The sequence below is a fragment of the Talpa occidentalis genome, unplaced genomic scaffold (genome assembly GCF_014898055.3).
Source record: "Talpa occidentalis isolate TD23 unplaced genomic scaffold, MPIMG_talOcc4v2.1 talOcc4.9, whole genome shotgun sequence".
Taxonomy (NCBI): Eukaryota; Metazoa; Chordata; class Mammalia; order Eulipotyphla; family Talpidae; genus Talpa; species Talpa occidentalis.
This window is the reverse complement of record NW_023605305.1, coordinates 58,790,507-58,809,699: the sequence shown is the minus strand read 5'-3', so window position 1 is coordinate 58,809,699 and position 19,193 is coordinate 58,790,507. Positions and strand designations below refer to the sequence as shown.

Here is a 19,193-nt window from a genome sequence, read left to right as displayed (position 1 = left end):
TGTTAGCAGCAGCAGCAGCAGCAGCAGCAAATTGCCAAGATGAGGACAAGCCAATGGCAGTGAATTAAAGAGTGTATTTTTTGTTCAGAGCATAAAGGATATGGAAGTTCACATTAAATATTAATGTGTAGGTGTTTGTTTATAAATGAGTTTTATTGACATGTCACTAACTGCTTGTTTCCTTGGGGGAAAAGACTGCTAACCTCTAACATGGAATTGTATTTTACTGTTGGAAGAATTCCTACATTTAAAACATTTAAAAAATATGTTCTAAAACAAGTTGATTAATAGGGAGTACAGCATATATTTATAAGGGAAAAAAGGAAAGTATAAAAAGAGCATACATTGTGTGCCATCTTTGTATAAGAAGAGAAATAAGAAAAAATAAAACAGCTTTATTTTATAAAAATAAACACAGAAAAAGTAAACTAATGAATTTGATTATCTGTGGGAGTAGGTTGAAGGCATAGGGTAAGGAATGACACTTCGCGTATACTTGTTTATAAAGCTTTGATTAGAATACAAACAAACAAAAGAACAACTTCAAAGTAATAACTAATTTTTCAATTAAATAAAAATTATAATTTTAATGTTATTTTAGACTTCAAAGAACAATCCATGTCCTTTTGAACACAGTAATTTAACTATATGCCTTAAAATTACTACATATAAATCTTGAATGCTTAGCAGGTTTGTTTTTAGCAGTGCTATGAATGTAGGAATTCTGTATGCACTGTAGGATCAAGCAAATGTGCAAATATGTTGCAGCTGACTGGAGCCAGCGATCTACTATTTGAGAAGGGGTACAAACACGAAAAGGGGGAAGGTAAGGAAAAATAGTATATCACTATGAACTCATGAATTTTAGAAAGGTCAACTAATAGAAGGAATGATGGAGCCAGGAATTCTGCAACTATCTCAGCAATAACTGATTCAGAATGCCCTCACCACACGTGCACATAATGGAGGAATAAAAATGTAACCCAAAAAAATTTTTTAAAAAAAGCCTTCCCCATTGTGGATAGGCATTATCCAATCCTTCGAAGGCCCATATATCACAAAAATTGGAGGGAATAAGAGAGGGTTCATTCCTTGTTTGCCTACTGGGCCTGGGACATGGCTTTTTTCTGGCTCTTGAATTTAGATTTATAATTTTGGCTCCCCTGGTTGTCGTCAGTCTTTGGACTGAATTGGAATTTTATCACTGGCTTCCTGAGTCTCCAGCTTGCATATGATAGGTAATGGAACTTAGCCTCCACAATTGCATGAACCAACTCCTCATAATCAATCATTCTATATGATTTTCTAGTGATCAACTATCAATTGATAATTATTATGTCATAATAATAATTATATTAATTATTATTGATAATTATTATGTCAACAGTTTATTAATTATTACATTAACATGTTATTAGTATATTACATATAGATGTTATCACTGGTTTATATGGAGAAAACTTCCCTCTATAATTGCTGAAACAAAAAAAATTATGATTATTTGATCTACAAAGGTAAAACCTTCAGTTTAATTTAGGATTTTAAAAACCCAAGTCTTTAGGATGGTTTTACAAAATGATAAAACAAATTAAACAAAAAGAATAAAGAACCCATTACTAAAACTAGTAAAATTGCTTTACTAAATGAGTTCTTCTATAATGAATGGAAGAAACTATCAGAAATGCCTAATTTTTATATGCTATAAAATACCTTTTCTTATATTTTACTAATTCTAACATCAAGTCATGGAGTAATATACGTAAATAAAAGGAATCTTTAGAAACAAACATTAAGAGATATTAAATAGAGATAGGGAAATAAACCCCTGGTGGTGCAGGGGTTAAAGTCTAAGTGCTATCAAGCTACTGCCAGCCACTAAGGCAAGAGTATGATCCCTGGTCAGGGAGTTAACTCACATGGTGCAGCAGACCTCTCCTGTCTTGCCTGCTGCTCCCCTCAGCAGTGTATTTCAGTAGATCTGCCTGTTTTGCTCCCCACTCTGTCTCTGGTGAATCCTCTCACCAACCCCGTACCTTTGGCCTACAAACCAGTTTTTGTATGCATAAATAAAAATAAATCTTAAAAAAAAAGCAACTGTTACATGCCACTTGCTTTCACTGTATGTCATTTTGAATTTACTACTATATACTTATATTGCTTACTTTAAAAAATATTAAATGAGTTAAGTTAAAAAAAAGAATGTTTTCCTACTAATATCTCATTGAAATCAGTTTCACTGAGGAAATGGGAATTTTGATTATGGAAAATCAGTAGTAATTTACAATAAAAATATTTATGGGGTAGGGAACATGAAAATATTTTCAGAGCGGGGAGGGAGTATAGTAGGAAAAGCAGCTAGTAGAAATAGATAAAGGGGTACAGTGATAGATATAGGAAATGCCAAAAAAGGAAATTTCTTTGAGAAACTCTTTCTTTTATCCTCTTTGTACTCTAAATGGCACCTTCTTCCCACATCTTTTAATCTATACTATTCTTGATTAATACTATAGTTCAGCAACATCATTAAAAAACAGACTTGTGACGCTGATCTGGGATTATAACTACAAATTACAACAACACGATTTGCATGGAAAATGCACTCTGAGTTCCACTCAAATGATTTAAAAAACATTTCAAAACAGAACCCATTTTTAAATTGGGGAAGGTATATTTATTTACAACATAAGACCATAAGTTCCCAATGCATATAAACTTCATTTTCTTCATCTTTTATCATTTCATTATACTGTGTAGCACACAGAAGATACAGCTGAATGGGTAAATGAGCTGAATGTATGAACTACTTTGAAAATTTAACCCCCTATTCTGCTTAATTTAATTTTTCAGCTTCAGTGGACAGATACATTCTTTCCAGAAGACACAGCAGCTGCTTGCTGCGGATACTATCTTCATTCAAGGTACTGGTGGCAGGCCAATATGAAAATGGTTGGTTGCTGGTGTGTAACCTTCTAGATTCTTTGAGATCCCTTACTCTGCTGGCTTCATTGTGTTTCTAGCTCTGCCTTGAGCTTGCTATTTGTTAGACATTATATTCTCAGACAACATATTACTTCTTTCTTTCCATGTATCCTATAGATGGAAACAACATATTTCCATCCATGTAAATTTGAAAAGGGTATTTTCCTTAGTTTTACTCTAAGCTGGTCTCTTATGCATAGGCTGGGGTTCAACAAGTATAAAAATGAAGGCATCATCATCATCATCTATCATCATTATATGAGCACTGCCAAACATACCACAAATAGATTATTTTACTTCTTTATGAAAGAATACTTCAACTTGTATATACACTATCACTGACTGCAAGAAATGATTACTCGGGCCTCCCCGGTGGCGCAGCGGTTGAGCGCTGGGTTACGAAGCTTCCCGCAGCCTCTGCAGCCCCGGTTCGATCCCCGGCCACCGGGTGAGGGTCCCACATGGCGCGCAGACCTCTCCTGCCACCCGCTGCTTCCCTCAGCAGTATATTTCGTCACTCTGCCTGCTCTGCTCTCCCCTCTGGCTCTGGTGAATTCTCTCACCCTCCTGCGCTTCTGACTGTACCCAGTGCTTGTATACATAAATAAATAAATCTTTAAAAAAAAAAAAAGAAAAAGAAATGATTACTCAAACTATCACTTTAGCAAATATGACCCTTTGCTTTCAAGACAGGTGTATATGATTTTCAAAGCAAACTTACTCATCATTGTCTTTTGTTGTAGGTTCTTTTCTTCCAGGAAAACTGAGATGATTCAATTTTTTTCTGTTTCCTGTATGTATGCAATAAAAAAGAACATATAGTTATGGTAAAAATATGTCAAATTTTAAATAAAAATAAGAGGGTAGATAAGTTAAAAGAAAGTAGGAAGGGCCTCCCCAGTGGCGCAGCGGTTGAGCGCTGGGTTGCGAAGCTGCCCGCGGCCTCTGCGGCGCCGGTTCGATCCCCGGCTGCTCCCCAGCCACCGGAGGAGGGTCCCACATGGCGCGCAGACCTCTCCTGCCGCCGACTGCTCCCCTCAGCAGTGTACTTCGGTCCTTCTGCCTGCTCTGCTCCCTGCTCTGGCTCTGGTGAATTCTCTCACCCTCCTGTGCTTCTGACTGTACCCAGTGCATGTATAAACAAAAACAAAACAAACAAACAAATAAAAATAAAACATGCCTCTATAAAAAAAAAAAAAATAAAAAAAAAGAAAGTAGGAAAATAAAAAGTATTCTAAATTTTGCTATGGGAAAAAAATTTACTGTAGGAATAACTTTCAATAGCTATTTTGTTTTTTTATTTTGCCATTCCCCTAATATTTTATTCATTATGATGTATACAAAAAATAATCTTTTGGACAAAATTTCCATTGGAGCTTGGTAAAGAGAAAACTACAGAAGCTAATTTAACAATATAACTAATTAAAGTACATTAATAAATCTTATTAAAGGATAGCTTCATCAAATATTTTAGTAAAAATACCATATTAAAGTTTCTACTTTACATTATTTCACCCCTATTTTTTTTTTGTCTCAAAGTTAATGATGAAGGATTGGTATTACTACTATCTAGAATATAATGAGTTTCTAATAGTATCACAGTAAAATAACTTTGATTTTAGGGATAAAAGTAACTCATTCTTTGCATGCATAGTGATTTAGTAAATCCATGTGATGATCTTTCGTGCCTACTAGAATAGTTCATTTGTAAATGTATCTTTCAGGTAATAATAAATCAATGGTTAAGTTCTATTCATAAGGTGCTATATAGTAATCTACTGCTATGGCTTACCTAAACTTTCATAAATTAACAGACACAAGAGAAAATATGGATGTAACTAAGATATAATCCTTCAACTATGTGCTGATTTGAAATGTAAATTCAATTTTATAGCTCTAAAAGAACACAATGGTTGTATTTATTAGGGTCAAGTAGAAATTGTTTTATGAACTGATCATTTAGATGCTTGCTGTATACTACCTTATAGTACTATATACTTTAAATACATTTGATATGTAGTAAGCAAGTGTTTGAAGACACATTAGCACAATTAAAGATTCTCAGAACCTTACACGCACTGGTCTTTTATAAATATTTAATGAAAAAGCAAATGAATGAATAATGCAAACTTTTTACTACTAATAAAAAAACAGGCAAGAGAAATCACTTTGTTAAATGTAGATCTGGTGATACCCCCCCTTACAGTATACATTTTTTTTTAAAGATTTATTTATTTATTTAAGAACTGGGGTACAGGCCAGATGCACGGGAGTGTGAGAGGATTCACCAGAGACAGAGCAGGGAACAGAACAGGCAGACTGATGAAATACACTGCTGAGGGAAGCAGCGGGTGCAACAGGAGAGGTCTGTTGCGCCATGTGGGACCCTCGCCGGCTGGCTGGGATCGAACCAGCGCTGCTGAGGTTGCAGACAGCTTCACAGTGCTGCGCTCAACTGCCTGTGCCACCAGGGAGGCCCTACAGTATACATTTTTATATAGTTCCATTTGTTCAACAACTGGCACAGGAACTATCATTTACTCAATGTTCTCTCTTTTTTTTTTTAAACTACTTGATACCATATACCAAGAAAAACTAGCTCACAAGTTGAGTACTTGTATGTACTCTGACGTGGTAACCGGTTTCAGGTACACAAGAAAACAACATGTGAAAAGAAACTGCACAAGGCAGAGAATCCAATCCTCTCTGGGAGGAAAATTATTTCTATCATAGATGTGGAAAACCATGTTCTTCATTATTTTATTTTACCCTTCATTTGATGAACTTCTGAGTTGCATCTATCTTTGAAGTCACCATAAAAAAAAATCACAAGGCTTTAGCATTTCTTCCAAGTATACAAAATAAGTGGTTTTTAAAATCTCACCCTCTGTACAAAAGACAACATAAAAATACAAAATTAGACACACTTTCTCCTTGCAACTAAATTATATTGTAAAGTCTTATCAATAACTTTCAGTGACTGTTGTGTTGAGTTGTTCCAAGACATTTTAAGACATCGTGGTAAATTGAGTTACTGATTCTAGATATATTTAATTTGTAATCATGCTTTAGGTCAATTTGATGTGAATATATTTCTTTTTTTTAATGTGTGTGTTTTTCCTTTTTTTTTTTAAGATTTATTTATTTATACAATAACTGGGGCACAGGCCAGATGTGCAGGAGGGTGAGAGGATTCACCAGAGACAGAGTGAGGAGCAGAACAGGCATACTGACTGAAATACACTGCTGAGGGGAGCAGCAGGCACGGCAGGAGAGGTCTGCGTGCCATGTGGGACTCTTGCTGGTGGCCGGGGATTGAACTGGCACTGTGGAGGTTGCGGGCAGCTTCGCAGCCCAGTGCTCAATCACTGCGCCACCAGGGAGGCCGTAGTAGAAAAAATTTTTTTAAAGGAAAAAGAAATGAAATAAATTTTAGTATTTTATTTAACATAACATACCCCAAATAGTATAATTTTAACACATAATCAATATAGAATTATTGAGATAATTCATACTTTTTTTTCATACCAACCCTTTCTAGCTGATGTTCCTTTACAGCACATCTCAGCTCAGACTAGCCATGTTCCAAATGTTCAATATCTACATATACTGGTCAAAATATCTCTACTTAATACTACAGGAGGATCCAGTATTTCCAGACAGAATCAAATCACAGATAACATGAAGGTAATTTCTTTTACATTTCAAATGTACTCATTATTTCAATGAGCTAATAAATAGATTGTGCTTCCAAATGTATTTTACAAGGTCAATATTACTCTGATACCAGATTCAGACAAGAAATTACAAAAAAAGATGGGCCTCCCTGGTGGCGCAGCGGTTGAGTGCTGGGTTGCGAAGCTGCCTGCAGCCTCTGCGGCGCCGGTTCGATCCCCAGTTGCTCCCCGGCCACCGGAGGAGGGTCCAACATGGCGTGCAGACCTCTCCTGCCACCCGCTGCTCCCCTCAGCAGTGTACTTCGGTCCTTCTGCCTGCTCTGTTCCCTGCTCTGGCTCTGGTGAATTCTCTCACCCTCCTGCGCTTCTGATTGTACCCAGTGCATGTATAAACAAACAAACAAACAAATAAATAAATAAAAAGAAATTACAAAAAAGGAAAATTATAAAGCAATATTCCTGATGAATATAGTTGCAAAAATCTTCAACAAAACCTTAGCAAATCTAATCCAACAACACATTCAATCAAGTTGGATTTATTCCAGTGATGCAAGGATGGTTTAACATCTGAAAACTGAGCAATGTATTCACCACATCAATAGAAGGGAAGATAAATATCATATGAGCATATCAATAGATGCAGAGAAATCAACTGACAAAATTCAACATCCATTTATGATAAAAATCCCCAAGTAATGGGGGATAGATGGAACATACCACAACATAATAAAGGCCATTTATGACAAACCCACAGCCAACATCATACTAAATGGTGAGAAACTAAGTGCACAAGATATGGCATACAGCTACAAAAGACAAAATCTTGCCTTTTTTGATAACATGGATGAAATTGGCGGGGATATACAAAGCAAAATGAATTAGTAGGAGAAAGACAAACACCAGATGATTTCACCCATTTGTGGAATAGAAACAAAATGAAGAAACAGACAAAATTAAACCAGATCAAATCCTAGAAACCTGATTAGAGAAATGAGGCCTCCAGAAGAGTAGAGTGTGGGATGGTGAGTAAAGGTGGGATGGAGTCCTTGGACTGTGGTGGAGGATTATTAGTGCTTTGGTGGTGGTTGTGGTTTGGTAATACATATACATCTAAACCTATACCCCTAAATCATATACAGTGTGATATAAACCAAAATAACTTTAATAAAAATGATATATTATAAAAATCTACTGTGGTAGGACTTGTGAGCCACTTTTTATAACCCTTTCCTATTTCCTCAGGCTGTTTGAGTTTTTGTTTCAGATGCAGGTAAGTTCAGGATCCTTTTATATTTCTAGTGGTAAATCTTCCTCTCATTTTGTAAAGATTCACATTATCTTCAATAAAGTCTTTCTGCCTTAAATGCTATTTTAGTTTATATTAATGTTAATAATCTTTTTTGTGTGTTTACATAATTTTTTAATTTTAATTATTTTTTTTTTAGTTTTTACATCATTGTTCATTTTTAAACAATATTTGCTTCCCCATAGAGTTTCCTTCACCAATGCACCCGTGCACCATCACCTCAGTCCCCTTTGCTCCTCCCTCCCTCCCTCTGATCCCTCTCTTTCCTTCTCCCCTGCAGTATGTCTCTCATTTATAATTGTCTGTTTTTGCTTTGTTGTGCTTTGTACTGTTATTATTTTTTTACACTGACGTCTAATTTGGTTCTCCTAGATTCCTGTTTTAAGTGAAACCATGCAATATTTTTCTTTTTCCTTTTGGCTTATTTCACTGAGCATAATTCCTTCTAGCTCCATTCATGTTGCTGTGAATGGCATGAGTTTATCTTTTTTGACTGCTGAATAATATTCCATTGTGTATATATACCACATCTTCTTGATCCTATTTTTTTTGGGCATTTGGGTTGTTTCCAGGTTTTACCTATTGAAAATAGTGCTACAATAAACATAGGGGTACAGGTGTTCTTTTGAATTAATGTGTTTGTGTCCTTTGGGCAGATCCTTAGGAGTGGAAGTGCCAGGTCATATGGTAGTTCCATTTTTAGTAGACTGAGGAAATGTTAATAATCTTATACAAACTACTAGGTTTTTTTTTTTTTTAAATCATCCAATCTTTTCTTATAGTCTAAATAATAATATTAATAAAGTAGTTAAAATATGTATTGAACATTTACTATATGCCAGGCATGATTTTAAGCATTTTTAATGTATTCATTTAATTCTCACAACAATCCTGAGGTAGATATTATTATATCTCATAAACAGCTAAATTTTTGGGCCTCCCCTGGTGGCGCAGATGGTTGAGCGTCTTGCTGTGAAGTTGTCTGCAGCCTCTGCAGTGCCTGTTTGATCCCAGCCACCAGGGTCCCACATGGTACAGCAGACCTCTCCTGTCGCGCCCACTGCTCCCCTCAGCAGTGTATTTCGTCAATCTGCCTGTATTGTTCCCCGCTCTGTCTCCGGTGAATCCTCTCGCCCTCCCGCACATCTAGCCTGTACCCCAGTTCTTGTATAAATAATCTTTAAAAAAAAAAACCAAACAGTTAAATTCTCTTACTGTTTTATCATATTCTCCACCTCTATCTCTCTGTGCTATTATATTACTACAGTCTTAGTGATTTCTATAAATCTATTGCCTAGTTAAGAATTTATTTCCTTTGACTATGCAAATCTGTTGTCTATACTTATACCCTAATTATTAAGTAATAACACTGATCCAGTAGGAATAATGGAGAAGGAAAATTTACTATCATTCCTCTTCTCTGTAAAGCAAAATAGTTGGGATAAATTTGCTAAAGGGTGGGATAGGTCAGCAAAATAATGACACAAAAAACATATAAACACATCATATACACACACACACATATATATATATGTCATCCTATGTATATATCTTATATGTATAAACTGAAGATTTGGAACCAGTCATCCCACTTTTGACCCATGTAGAATTTAAGTAGAGGGAAGACAGAGAACCAGATTTTTCTTTCCTTAATAACTACAAATGGATTTAAATCTATATCATCTGTTCACATACATAGCACATGGTTCAAATACATTTTGAAAGTACATATATATATATGGAGGAAGAATATTCCAGGTTGGGAGAACTCAAGTGCACTAACTTTGTAGTGGGAAGGGGCTTGGCATGAAAATAAGAATGAGTAAAGTAAGTGTAAATATAGAAGGGTAATAGAAAATGAGGCAGATAATGTGGTCAGGGATTAGAAGATGTATAGCTTTAAAAGTCATGATAAGGATAATATTGTAAGTGTAATAAAAAGTAAGTAGCAACTAAAATTTCCTTGAAATTGCTATTTAATGGAGCGCAAGGGTTAACCCTGGTGGCACAAGGGTTAAAGTCTCAGCTCTATCAAGCTACCTCCAGCCACTGCAGCATAAGTTCAATCTCTGGCCAGGGAGCTAACCTACATACGGCACAACAGCCCTCTCCTGCCTTGCCCGCTGCTCCCCTCAGCAGTGTGTTTCAGTAGATCTGCCTGTTATCTCCACTCTGTCTCTGGTGAAGCCTCTCGCCAGCATCTCTAGCCTATACCCCAGTTTTTGTATGCATAAATAAATAAAAATAAATCTCTAAAAAAGCCAATAAAATGCTATTTAAATATTAATAAAAGCGCTTATTTTAACTCATATTTTGTAACTCTATAAATATTTAAAAGGTAAAAATTGTTAACAGAAGAAATGACTTCATGTGGAACTTGAATTATGTCATAAGTTATAATTTCTTATTTATTTGGAACTTGAGGTTATAAAAGGCACACTTTCTTATTTCTAATATAAGATGACATATTAGGATGAGCAATAGAATGACTAAAAATGACATAATCTAAGATCCTAGACTGAATTTTCCATTTTGAGACTTCTGTATGTGAGACTTTGTATATATATGAGAAAAAGTACATAAAACATGTGTACAGTTTAATGAATAATTATAGAATGAACCAGTGTAATGCCACGGAAGTTAAGGAACAGAATATTAGCAGCACCTCAGGAACCCTTGCTATATGACTTTTTTAAAAAGAGAGCTTACTTAGTACTATAATCTTTGATAATTATCCACTTAAATGTCAACTGGGATCATGTGACCAATCTTTTTATGGGCAAAAGGAATGTTCCCTACATCCCTATTTAATTTCAATATGGAAATTGAGTATGTATTCACTTAAAATCTATTAACATTTCAATATAGAGATAATGCAATCTACAAAGCACTAATTTTTAATTTTAAGTGAAAGATATATCAAGTATAGAAAACAGCTACAGAGTCTGAAGAAAATGTATAGATCCTCATATACTTTTGTAAAAGCAAACCTAATAGTGATGGCTTTAAGATAATAAGCATTTGATTAAAGTAAAATAAAAGTCATTCAAAAGTTTAAGATCTCATTCTGGGTTTCATTACAACAAATTAGGTAAAGTGAGGAGATTTTTTTGTTTCTGTGTAGCTTTTAGTATATACTTAGCACTCAAATGTTAAACAATAAAATATGAATTAAGCTAATCACAGCATATCTAAAATATATTTTATTAAATTTGAGCCTATTTAAAATTTTATATTATAGAAATTTGACATGATTCATAACTTTTCTAATATTAAAAATTAAACTGATGAAATCTAGATTTCCCCACATTTTAAATAATTATTTCAGCAATAAATTACCAGAGAACAAGAGCTATGTATGGTCAAAATTAAACTAACAATATTTTAAAATAAAGAATTTCATATTAAAACTAGGTTTTTCTCTAATTGAGCATTCCATAAACCTTTTGCAAATGCATTTAAAACGGTCTGGGGAAAAGAAGGGAAAGAAATATAAGAAATGAAATAAACCTATATAAGGTACACAAAATGTGGATAAAACTAAATGGACAACATGGATAAAAATAACATTTAGAAGTGTCACTCTTAAACTGTAGTACAGCAGTACCTGAATTATGTGTCCTTTAATTTATGCACATGATGGATAGCTTGTTAAAGGGTGTATCTGTTACCATTATAATTGATAGTAGCTGAAGGCAGTCAGGCCATAATTTCTATTTAATGGATGGGACAGTAAGGGAACAAAGTCTGTAGTAGCATTTTAAAGTAAGTGCCTAGAAAGTTTACATTTATGTCCAAAGTAATACCTATATTCTAGTCTTTCCTATGTTGAATTCTTTTTTTTTTCTGTGTTGAATTCTTTAAGAGAAAAATCAGCAGCAGAAGATTCACATATTATTAAATCTAAATTCTGATTTAACCAATAAATAGAAAAATCTCACAATAAGTGGAAAAGAATGTTAAACTAACCTTTTGATGGCACATCTTCTTCTGTAGAGCTTGTGGGAGAAGCAAATGGGCTCATTTGGCAAGTTCCGGTTGTTGGAGAGTAAGTTATAATACTTTTCTTCCCTGTGACTTTTGAAGGTTTGAATGACTGGAAATAAATATTAATTTTGAACAAAAATACTTATGGTTAGTGATAGATATTTGAAAATACCTTTAAAAACCTGCAAAATTCAGATGAATACTTTCTAATATTAAAAAATTTCCTTTTATTTCTAATATTAAAAATATTTTCCTTTCCTTTTGGGTTTTAAATATGGTCAGGGGCCTCCCTGGTGGCGCAGGTAGTTGAGTGCAGCGCTGTGAAGCTGTCCGCAGCCTCTGCAGCACCAGGATCCCAGCCAGCCGGCTTGGGTCCCACATGGCGAGGGTCCCACATGGCGTGGCACACCTCTCCTGTCTCGCCCGCTGCTCCCCTCAGCAGTGTATATTGTCAGCCTGCCTGTTCTGTTCCCCACTCTGTCTCTGGTGAATCCTGTCATCCTCCTGCACATCTGGCCTGTACCCCAGTTCTTGTAATAATAAATAAATCTTTGAAAAAAATAACAAATAAATATGGTCAGTTGTCACCCTCAAAGGGAAAACTATTGTTTTAAATCATGTAGATATTTCAATAATCAGGGCATCTCATTTGATATTTATAAAATTTTAACATTAAAGGGGAGGTGGTATTTCTAAATAAGTTAAAGATTACTTACCGTACCAATTATATCCTGACTTTTGCTCTCAGTTGAGACTGAAGTGTAATTATGGGGTATGCGGGAAAGTCTCATAAGCTACCTCTTAGTAAGACCGCAGGGAAGTCGTAAGAAGGATGAGTGCTATCCTAAGCCTTCACAAAGTTGCTCTGACACAGCAACTTAATAATAAAAAATAATGTTCAAACAACTGAGTTTGACATTTAAGTCTTTTGAGAATTGGGCCTGTCCTATATCAACCTTTTCTGAGGTTTCCTCCTCTGTTCCCATAGACCTTGTGCATACCTTTTATTGAAGTTGGCAGTTTAATAACTTAAATTTCTGTGCCCTGTTAGAATTTGAATGCTGAAAATATCTTTTTTTCATCTTTGTACTCTAGAACTCAAAAAATGTGTGATGAGTGAATGATTTATTTTTATTTTTTAAAAACATTTTATTTATTTATGCATACAAGAACTAGGGTACAGGCCAGAGGTGTGGGGGGGTGGGGTGAGAGGATTCACCAGAGACAGAGTGGGGAACACAACAGGCAGATTGACCAAAGTACACTGCTGAGGGGAGCAGCAGGCAACACAGGAAAGGTCTGCTGCGCCATGTGTGTAGCTCCCTGGTCTGCTGCGCCATGTGGGTAACTCCCTGGCCGGCTGGGGGATCGAACTCCTGCTGCAGAGGCTACAGACAGCTTCACAGGTTGTGTATTAACCCCTTGCTCCACCAGGGAGGCCCAAGTGAATGATTTAAAAAGAACATCTTAGGGCCTCCCTGGTGGTGCAAGGGGTTAAACACAGCACTGTGAAGCTATCTGCAGACTCTGCAGCATGAGTTCCATCCCCAGCCAGCCAGGGAGCTGCCCATATGGCTCAGTGGACCTCTTCTGTCTTGCCCGCTGCTCCCCTCACCCTCAGCAATGTGTTTCAGTCAGTCTGCCTGTTCTGTTCCCCACTCTCTCTCTGGTGAATCCTCTCTCCCTGCTGCACTCTGGCCTGTATCCCAGTTCCTGTATGCATAAATAAATATCGTTTTAAAAAAGAGGGGCCTCCCTGGTGGCACAAGGGGTTAAGACACAACCTATGAAGCTCACAACAGCCACTGCAGCAAGAGTTTGATCCCTGGCAAGAAGCTACCCACATGGCAGAGCAGACCTCTCCTGACTTGCCCGCTGCTCCCCTCAGCAGTGTATTTCAGTTTATCTGCCTATTGTGTTCCCCACTCTGTCTCTGGTGAATCCTCTCACCACCCCCCCACACCTCTGGCCTGTACCCCAGTTCTTGTATATACAAATAAACACATCTTTAAAAAAAGAAAAAAAGAACATCTCAGTAAACTTGGCCAAGCCACTCTACTCAGAATTATATTCATTTTTTTGTTAGTTCACTCATCCAATTTTAAATGGCACCTGTAGCCCCAGTCACTAGCTTTGCATATCTGGGGCCTCAGCTAATTCTGTGATCCCAGTTTAGAATGCATACTTTCTTACCTTGCCCAGGAACAAGTCTTTCTTTGGTTTTCTCCAAACATCCATCATCACACTATTAGTTGTATGCTCATCTGATTCCCTTTAAACTTGTTTTCTATATTGCTATCCAATCATCCAACACTTGATTACATTTGATTACATTAAATTTGTACAAAGAAAACAGAAGAAATTGTTTTGCCTTCATAAACACAGAGAAAAGGTCTTAAGTTAATCTGTGCTATAGAAATTCAGAGGAGAGGGAAAATCAAAGTGGGCTGTCAATAATCTTTTTTTTTTTTAAGATTTATTTATACAAGCACGGGGAACAGTCAGAAGCGCGGGAGGGTGAGAGAATTCACCAGAGCCAGAGCGGGGAGCAGAACAGGCAGACCGACAAAGTACACTGCTGAGGGGAGCAGAGGGCATGGCAGGGAGAGATCTGCGCACCAAGTGGGACCCTCACCAGTGGCCAGGGATGGAACCGGCGCTGCAGAGGCTGCAGGCAGCTTCACAGCCTAGCGCTCAACCGCTGCACCACTGAGGTGGCTGGTGTCAATAATCTTAAGAAGGATTATTGTGAGAGAGAGGGTAAAGCTTAGATAAGTGAAAATAAAAGGCATGGAAACCGAGAATAGGATGGATTTGGGAGAAAAAGGAAAGGTCTCACAGCTCATGATATGTTGCCAAAATGTAGAGTTGTACTTTAACTTGGTAGCTAACTTAAAATAATTACAAAATGCTCCACTGTCAATTATTCTTTATTTTTTAAGACACCATGGCAGAAATAGTAACTGTGTCACCTTCGTCAATAATCTTGGTATAGTTCCAAAATCTACAGCATAATTTTTTTTTTCACGGCTATGATTTTTTTTAATATTTATTTATTCATTTACACAAGAACTGGGGTACAGGCCAGATGCGCGGGAGGGTGAGAGGATTCACCAGAGACAGAGTGGGGAGCAGAACAGGCAGACTGACGAAATACACTGCTGAGGGGGGCAGCGGGTGCGACAGGAGAGGTCTGCTGCACCATGTAGGACCCTCGCTGGCCAGCCAGGATCGAACTGGCGCTGCAGAGGCTGTGGACAGCTTCACAGCGTGGCGCTCAACCACCTGCACTACCAGGGAGCCCACAGTTACGATTTTTAATGATAAATAATTATTAGTACTGGGGGGGACAAAAGACATTTTGTTTCACTTTATGTATCCACAACAGCCACAAATGTAACCATATCATTTACCAAAAAAAAACCAAACTAAAATATCAAGGTACTCTAAAGCAATCTTTTTCGTAGGGTAAAAGTGTTTTAAGTCTTTTTATCAGGTGGTTATTATTACCTCTCCATCTTGAGTTTTCACCTGTTTATATGTATTCAGTCACAAACAATGACATTTATCCAATCCTACCCTAGTTTTCTAAAAATTTATTGCCCAGAACTATTTCACTGTATATGTACAAGAAATGAAAGTCACTACCCTAATGCACATTTATGTCAATCTGTTTTCCTATTTTCACCAAAAAATTATTTTTTCCAATTGCCAAATATATAAACATTGCAACACTAGATCACACATTTTTCTTTGGAAACAGTTCTCTAGCTTTCATAAAATATGTCTTTGTGTGTGCACACATATGTGTGTGTGTGTGTGTGTGTACAATTTTATTTTCCCTCACCTTAAAAATACTGAGACTTCTCTTTTGCTTTTTATTTTGGTTATCTGTGTTGGTTAAAAGGAAAAAAGTCTGTCTACAACTATAATACATAGAGCAAAAAATGAAAATCTACTATGTCACTAAATATTCTTCAGTAAATAATGCATTTTTTTATCATTTTTCTACTGGTATATACAAAGGCATAATCTGACTTCCCTACATTCCACACCCTCTGCCCCCAGTCCAGAGTCTCCAAAGGACCTTCCATCAAGGTCTTCTAATTTTTTAAAAATTGAAATAACATTGCATTGAAGGTGTCCTCTGACTTTTAAACCCTAAAGATGCTTAAGAGTGAACCTAAATTCACCTATGAATTTTTGTACTGCCATCCAACAAACATTGAAGGTCTTGGTCTACCACAGCAGGAAGAGTTAAGAAGACTGGATTTGAGAAAAACTGAGCTACTAACTGGCACTCTTTCAATAAAAAGAGTGCTACCTATCAGATTCTTGATGAACAAAAGAAAAAGGGGAAAGACAAAAAGAAAACAGATTTAGTTAAAAAAGTAAAAGTATTCAGGATACACACAAAAAAAATGTAAGGAAATAGAAATCAGATAAACCACAACTATTTCTATAATAATTTACAACTACTTGTAATATTTACTGACTCCTTAGAGATATTTACTATTGCTATTTAAAAAAAATGTCATGTTCTAAAATTCTATGATCAGCCCAAATGCCACTGTACTATTTCTGAGAAGGTCAAACCTTATACATTAACAAAACTAAAATTTGGGCATTGATTTTTCAGCCTAAAAAAAGAAATCAATGTTCTTCTCTCCATAATTTCAAATATATATGATGTTCCCTTCCAATATCTTTCACAAATTGTAGCTGGCTTTGTCACCTTGTTTAAAGCATACTCTACCAAAAAGGTGCCTGCATTTCATTGATTTTTACCTATTATAAACAGTCTAGAAAGTACAAACTAAGGGTTCTTTCAGGATGAAATATAGGATATAAAAGATCTGCTATTATTATTATGAACTACTAGCCTATGCTATCACTGAGACATTTAAAACATAGGTACTAAAAGGCATTTGGATAACCAGAAACAAAAGAAAAATTAGAGCAGATAAAGGAAGAATTTTCTTATTAACCTTATACTAGTTAATGAGGTTACATAGGAATATCTCACCTATGATATTGCTATGTATTACTAGTACTAACTGTAGAATTTATATTAGAAACTCTAAAAGCTAGCTGTTTCAAGGACTTTTCACAATTTGGGCCTAGGATTCCTAGAAGAGTCTTAGATAACAACTAAGTTCTTATCAGTTGTCATAATTATCATCCTTAACGGTTCTAATAATGTTGGGGGTTTTTGCTATTTTTAACAACAGCTATGAGAACAAAATAATTTCCCATGTATCTCAATGATTTCACAGGTATTGTGGGGAAGGAATATAACTAATATGCTAAATTTATGGTGATGGAACTGTTCTACATCTTGACTGAGTGTTCGGTACACAGGCATATACATTTGTTAAAACTCATTTAAGATCTGTGAATCTTATGTTACATAAATTTTTTTTTAAGATTTATTTATTTTTATACAAGAACTGGGGTACAGGCCAGATGTGTTCGAGGGTGAAAGGATTCACCAGAGACAGAGCGGGGAACAGAACAGGCAGACAGACCGAAATACACTGCTGAGAGGAGCAGCAGGCGAGACAGGAGAGGTCTGCCCTGCCATGTGGGTATCTCCGCGGCTGGCGGGGAAACTGGCACTGCAGAAGCTGCAGACAGCTTCACAGAGGTGTGCTCAACCACCTGCGCCATGGGGGAGGCCCAATAAATAAATTTTAGTTTAATAAAAAGTTTCTTAACAGGAAAATGTTGGCTGAATAGTGATATACTGGGTTCCTATTTGTGCTGATTATTGTTCTAAAACTTCAAGATATTGAACTATTAATTTAATAATATCACTATTATAATTTAATAATATCACTAATTTAATAATATCACTATTATATCCTGTAATCCACAAGATGTTTCCAATGAAGTCTCTTCATGGAAAAAAATACAGACACACATACACACAAATAGGCAAAACTGGCAAGAATTATTGAAGCTAGGTGATGGCTACATGGGAGTTTATATTATTTTCTTTACCTGTGTGTCTATTTAAAGATTTCTGTAATAAAAAGGTGAGAAAGAAGAAGAAAAGGAGAGGTTGGACAAAGAAAAGAAAGCAATAGATTTGAGTCAGATCAGTAAGTCTGCAGAATGTGAGCTATAAAATTTCTAAATGTCCTCAAATCCAAAGTTCTTCCTAATTTTGGTAATGAGCAGAAACTGAAGACAAGGTTAGGCCACAGCATATTCAGATTTAGAATTGTTCTACCAATAGTATTAGAGTAATCCAGACTGGGTATCCATGTCCAAATCAACAAACCTCCCCCAAAATCTACACTTCCATTCCTTCTACAGCACACTTCTTGAGTTGCCTTATTAGGAAGTATATTTTTCCCTTTCTCATCTGTAGCATCTGCTTCTTCAATTCCTTCTCTGATTTGGTCTGAAAGAAATTGGATCAAGATAGCTAGGTATATGACCAGGTAGCCAGCTATCCCTAAAAATTCATCTAGACGGTCACTGATGGCAGTTTGTAGTAAATAATTCATCATTCCCGAAAATCCTAGAAACAGTGCTTGGAGGGCAATAACTTAAGGAGCCCAAATATTGTAGGTAATAATGTTAATAAACTGAAACCTTCTTCATTCCTCCTAACAATTTGGGAGGTTCAGCAAATAGTGGTATTTGCAGTGTACATTCTACATATTAAAGGAAGGTGATGGGATTATCTATACCTCTGCTCCCATCATCAGGGAAATCACAAGGAAAATGGCTTTTGTAGATTTGCTCTAATATCATAGAGCATTAATCTCAAGGAAGGTCTGGGAACATCAGGAGTTAGGAGTTCCAAACATCTCTAAATGAAGAAGAAGCTAGAGTTGATGGGTAGGTTCCACCTCAACAAACTGCATTTAAGGGGCACCTTCTATGTGCCAAGACACTTGGACACCAGAGTCTTCTTCATTCAGCATCATATTGGTCAGTTATAATAATCATAAAGTTACTACTAGTTGCTCTGTAGCTTCACTATAATTATATGCTCTTAGAATTGAATGCTTGATTATCCTTTGTCTGGGATAAGGCAGTCTCAACAGGATTAATGGTATATGGGCAGATTCTTGAGAGCCAAACTGCTTCAGGGCTAAGTTGTTAGTGGAGTGGATAGAAGTATATGTAGCTTAGGAGAGTAGCCTAGACTTAGCATGGGAGCAAAAGCTGTCAGAACTAAGATGTAAATATACAGAGCTACAAACAAATGGTGAAGAAATTAAATGATA

At 36.2% G+C, this 19,193-nt stretch overlaps 1 protein-coding gene across 2 annotated transcripts in view; it reads right to left on the bottom strand.

The window, feature by feature from the left end:
- The window catches only part of ITGB3BP (integrin subunit beta 3 binding protein), a 51,057-nt gene that overhangs the window by 19,835 nt on the left and 12,029 nt on the right, over positions 1–19,193 (bottom strand). For both annotated transcript variants that reach the window (XM_037498466.1, XM_054690879.1), the window contains exons 3-4: positions 11,932–12,058; positions 3,701–3,770 (exon numbers count right to left, since the gene is read on the bottom strand). In XM_037498466.1, coding sequence (XP_037354363.1) covers positions 3,701–3,770; positions 11,932–12,058 — 197 coding nt within the window. The remainder of the gene's footprint in view (positions 1–3,700; positions 3,771–11,931; positions 12,059–19,193) is intronic.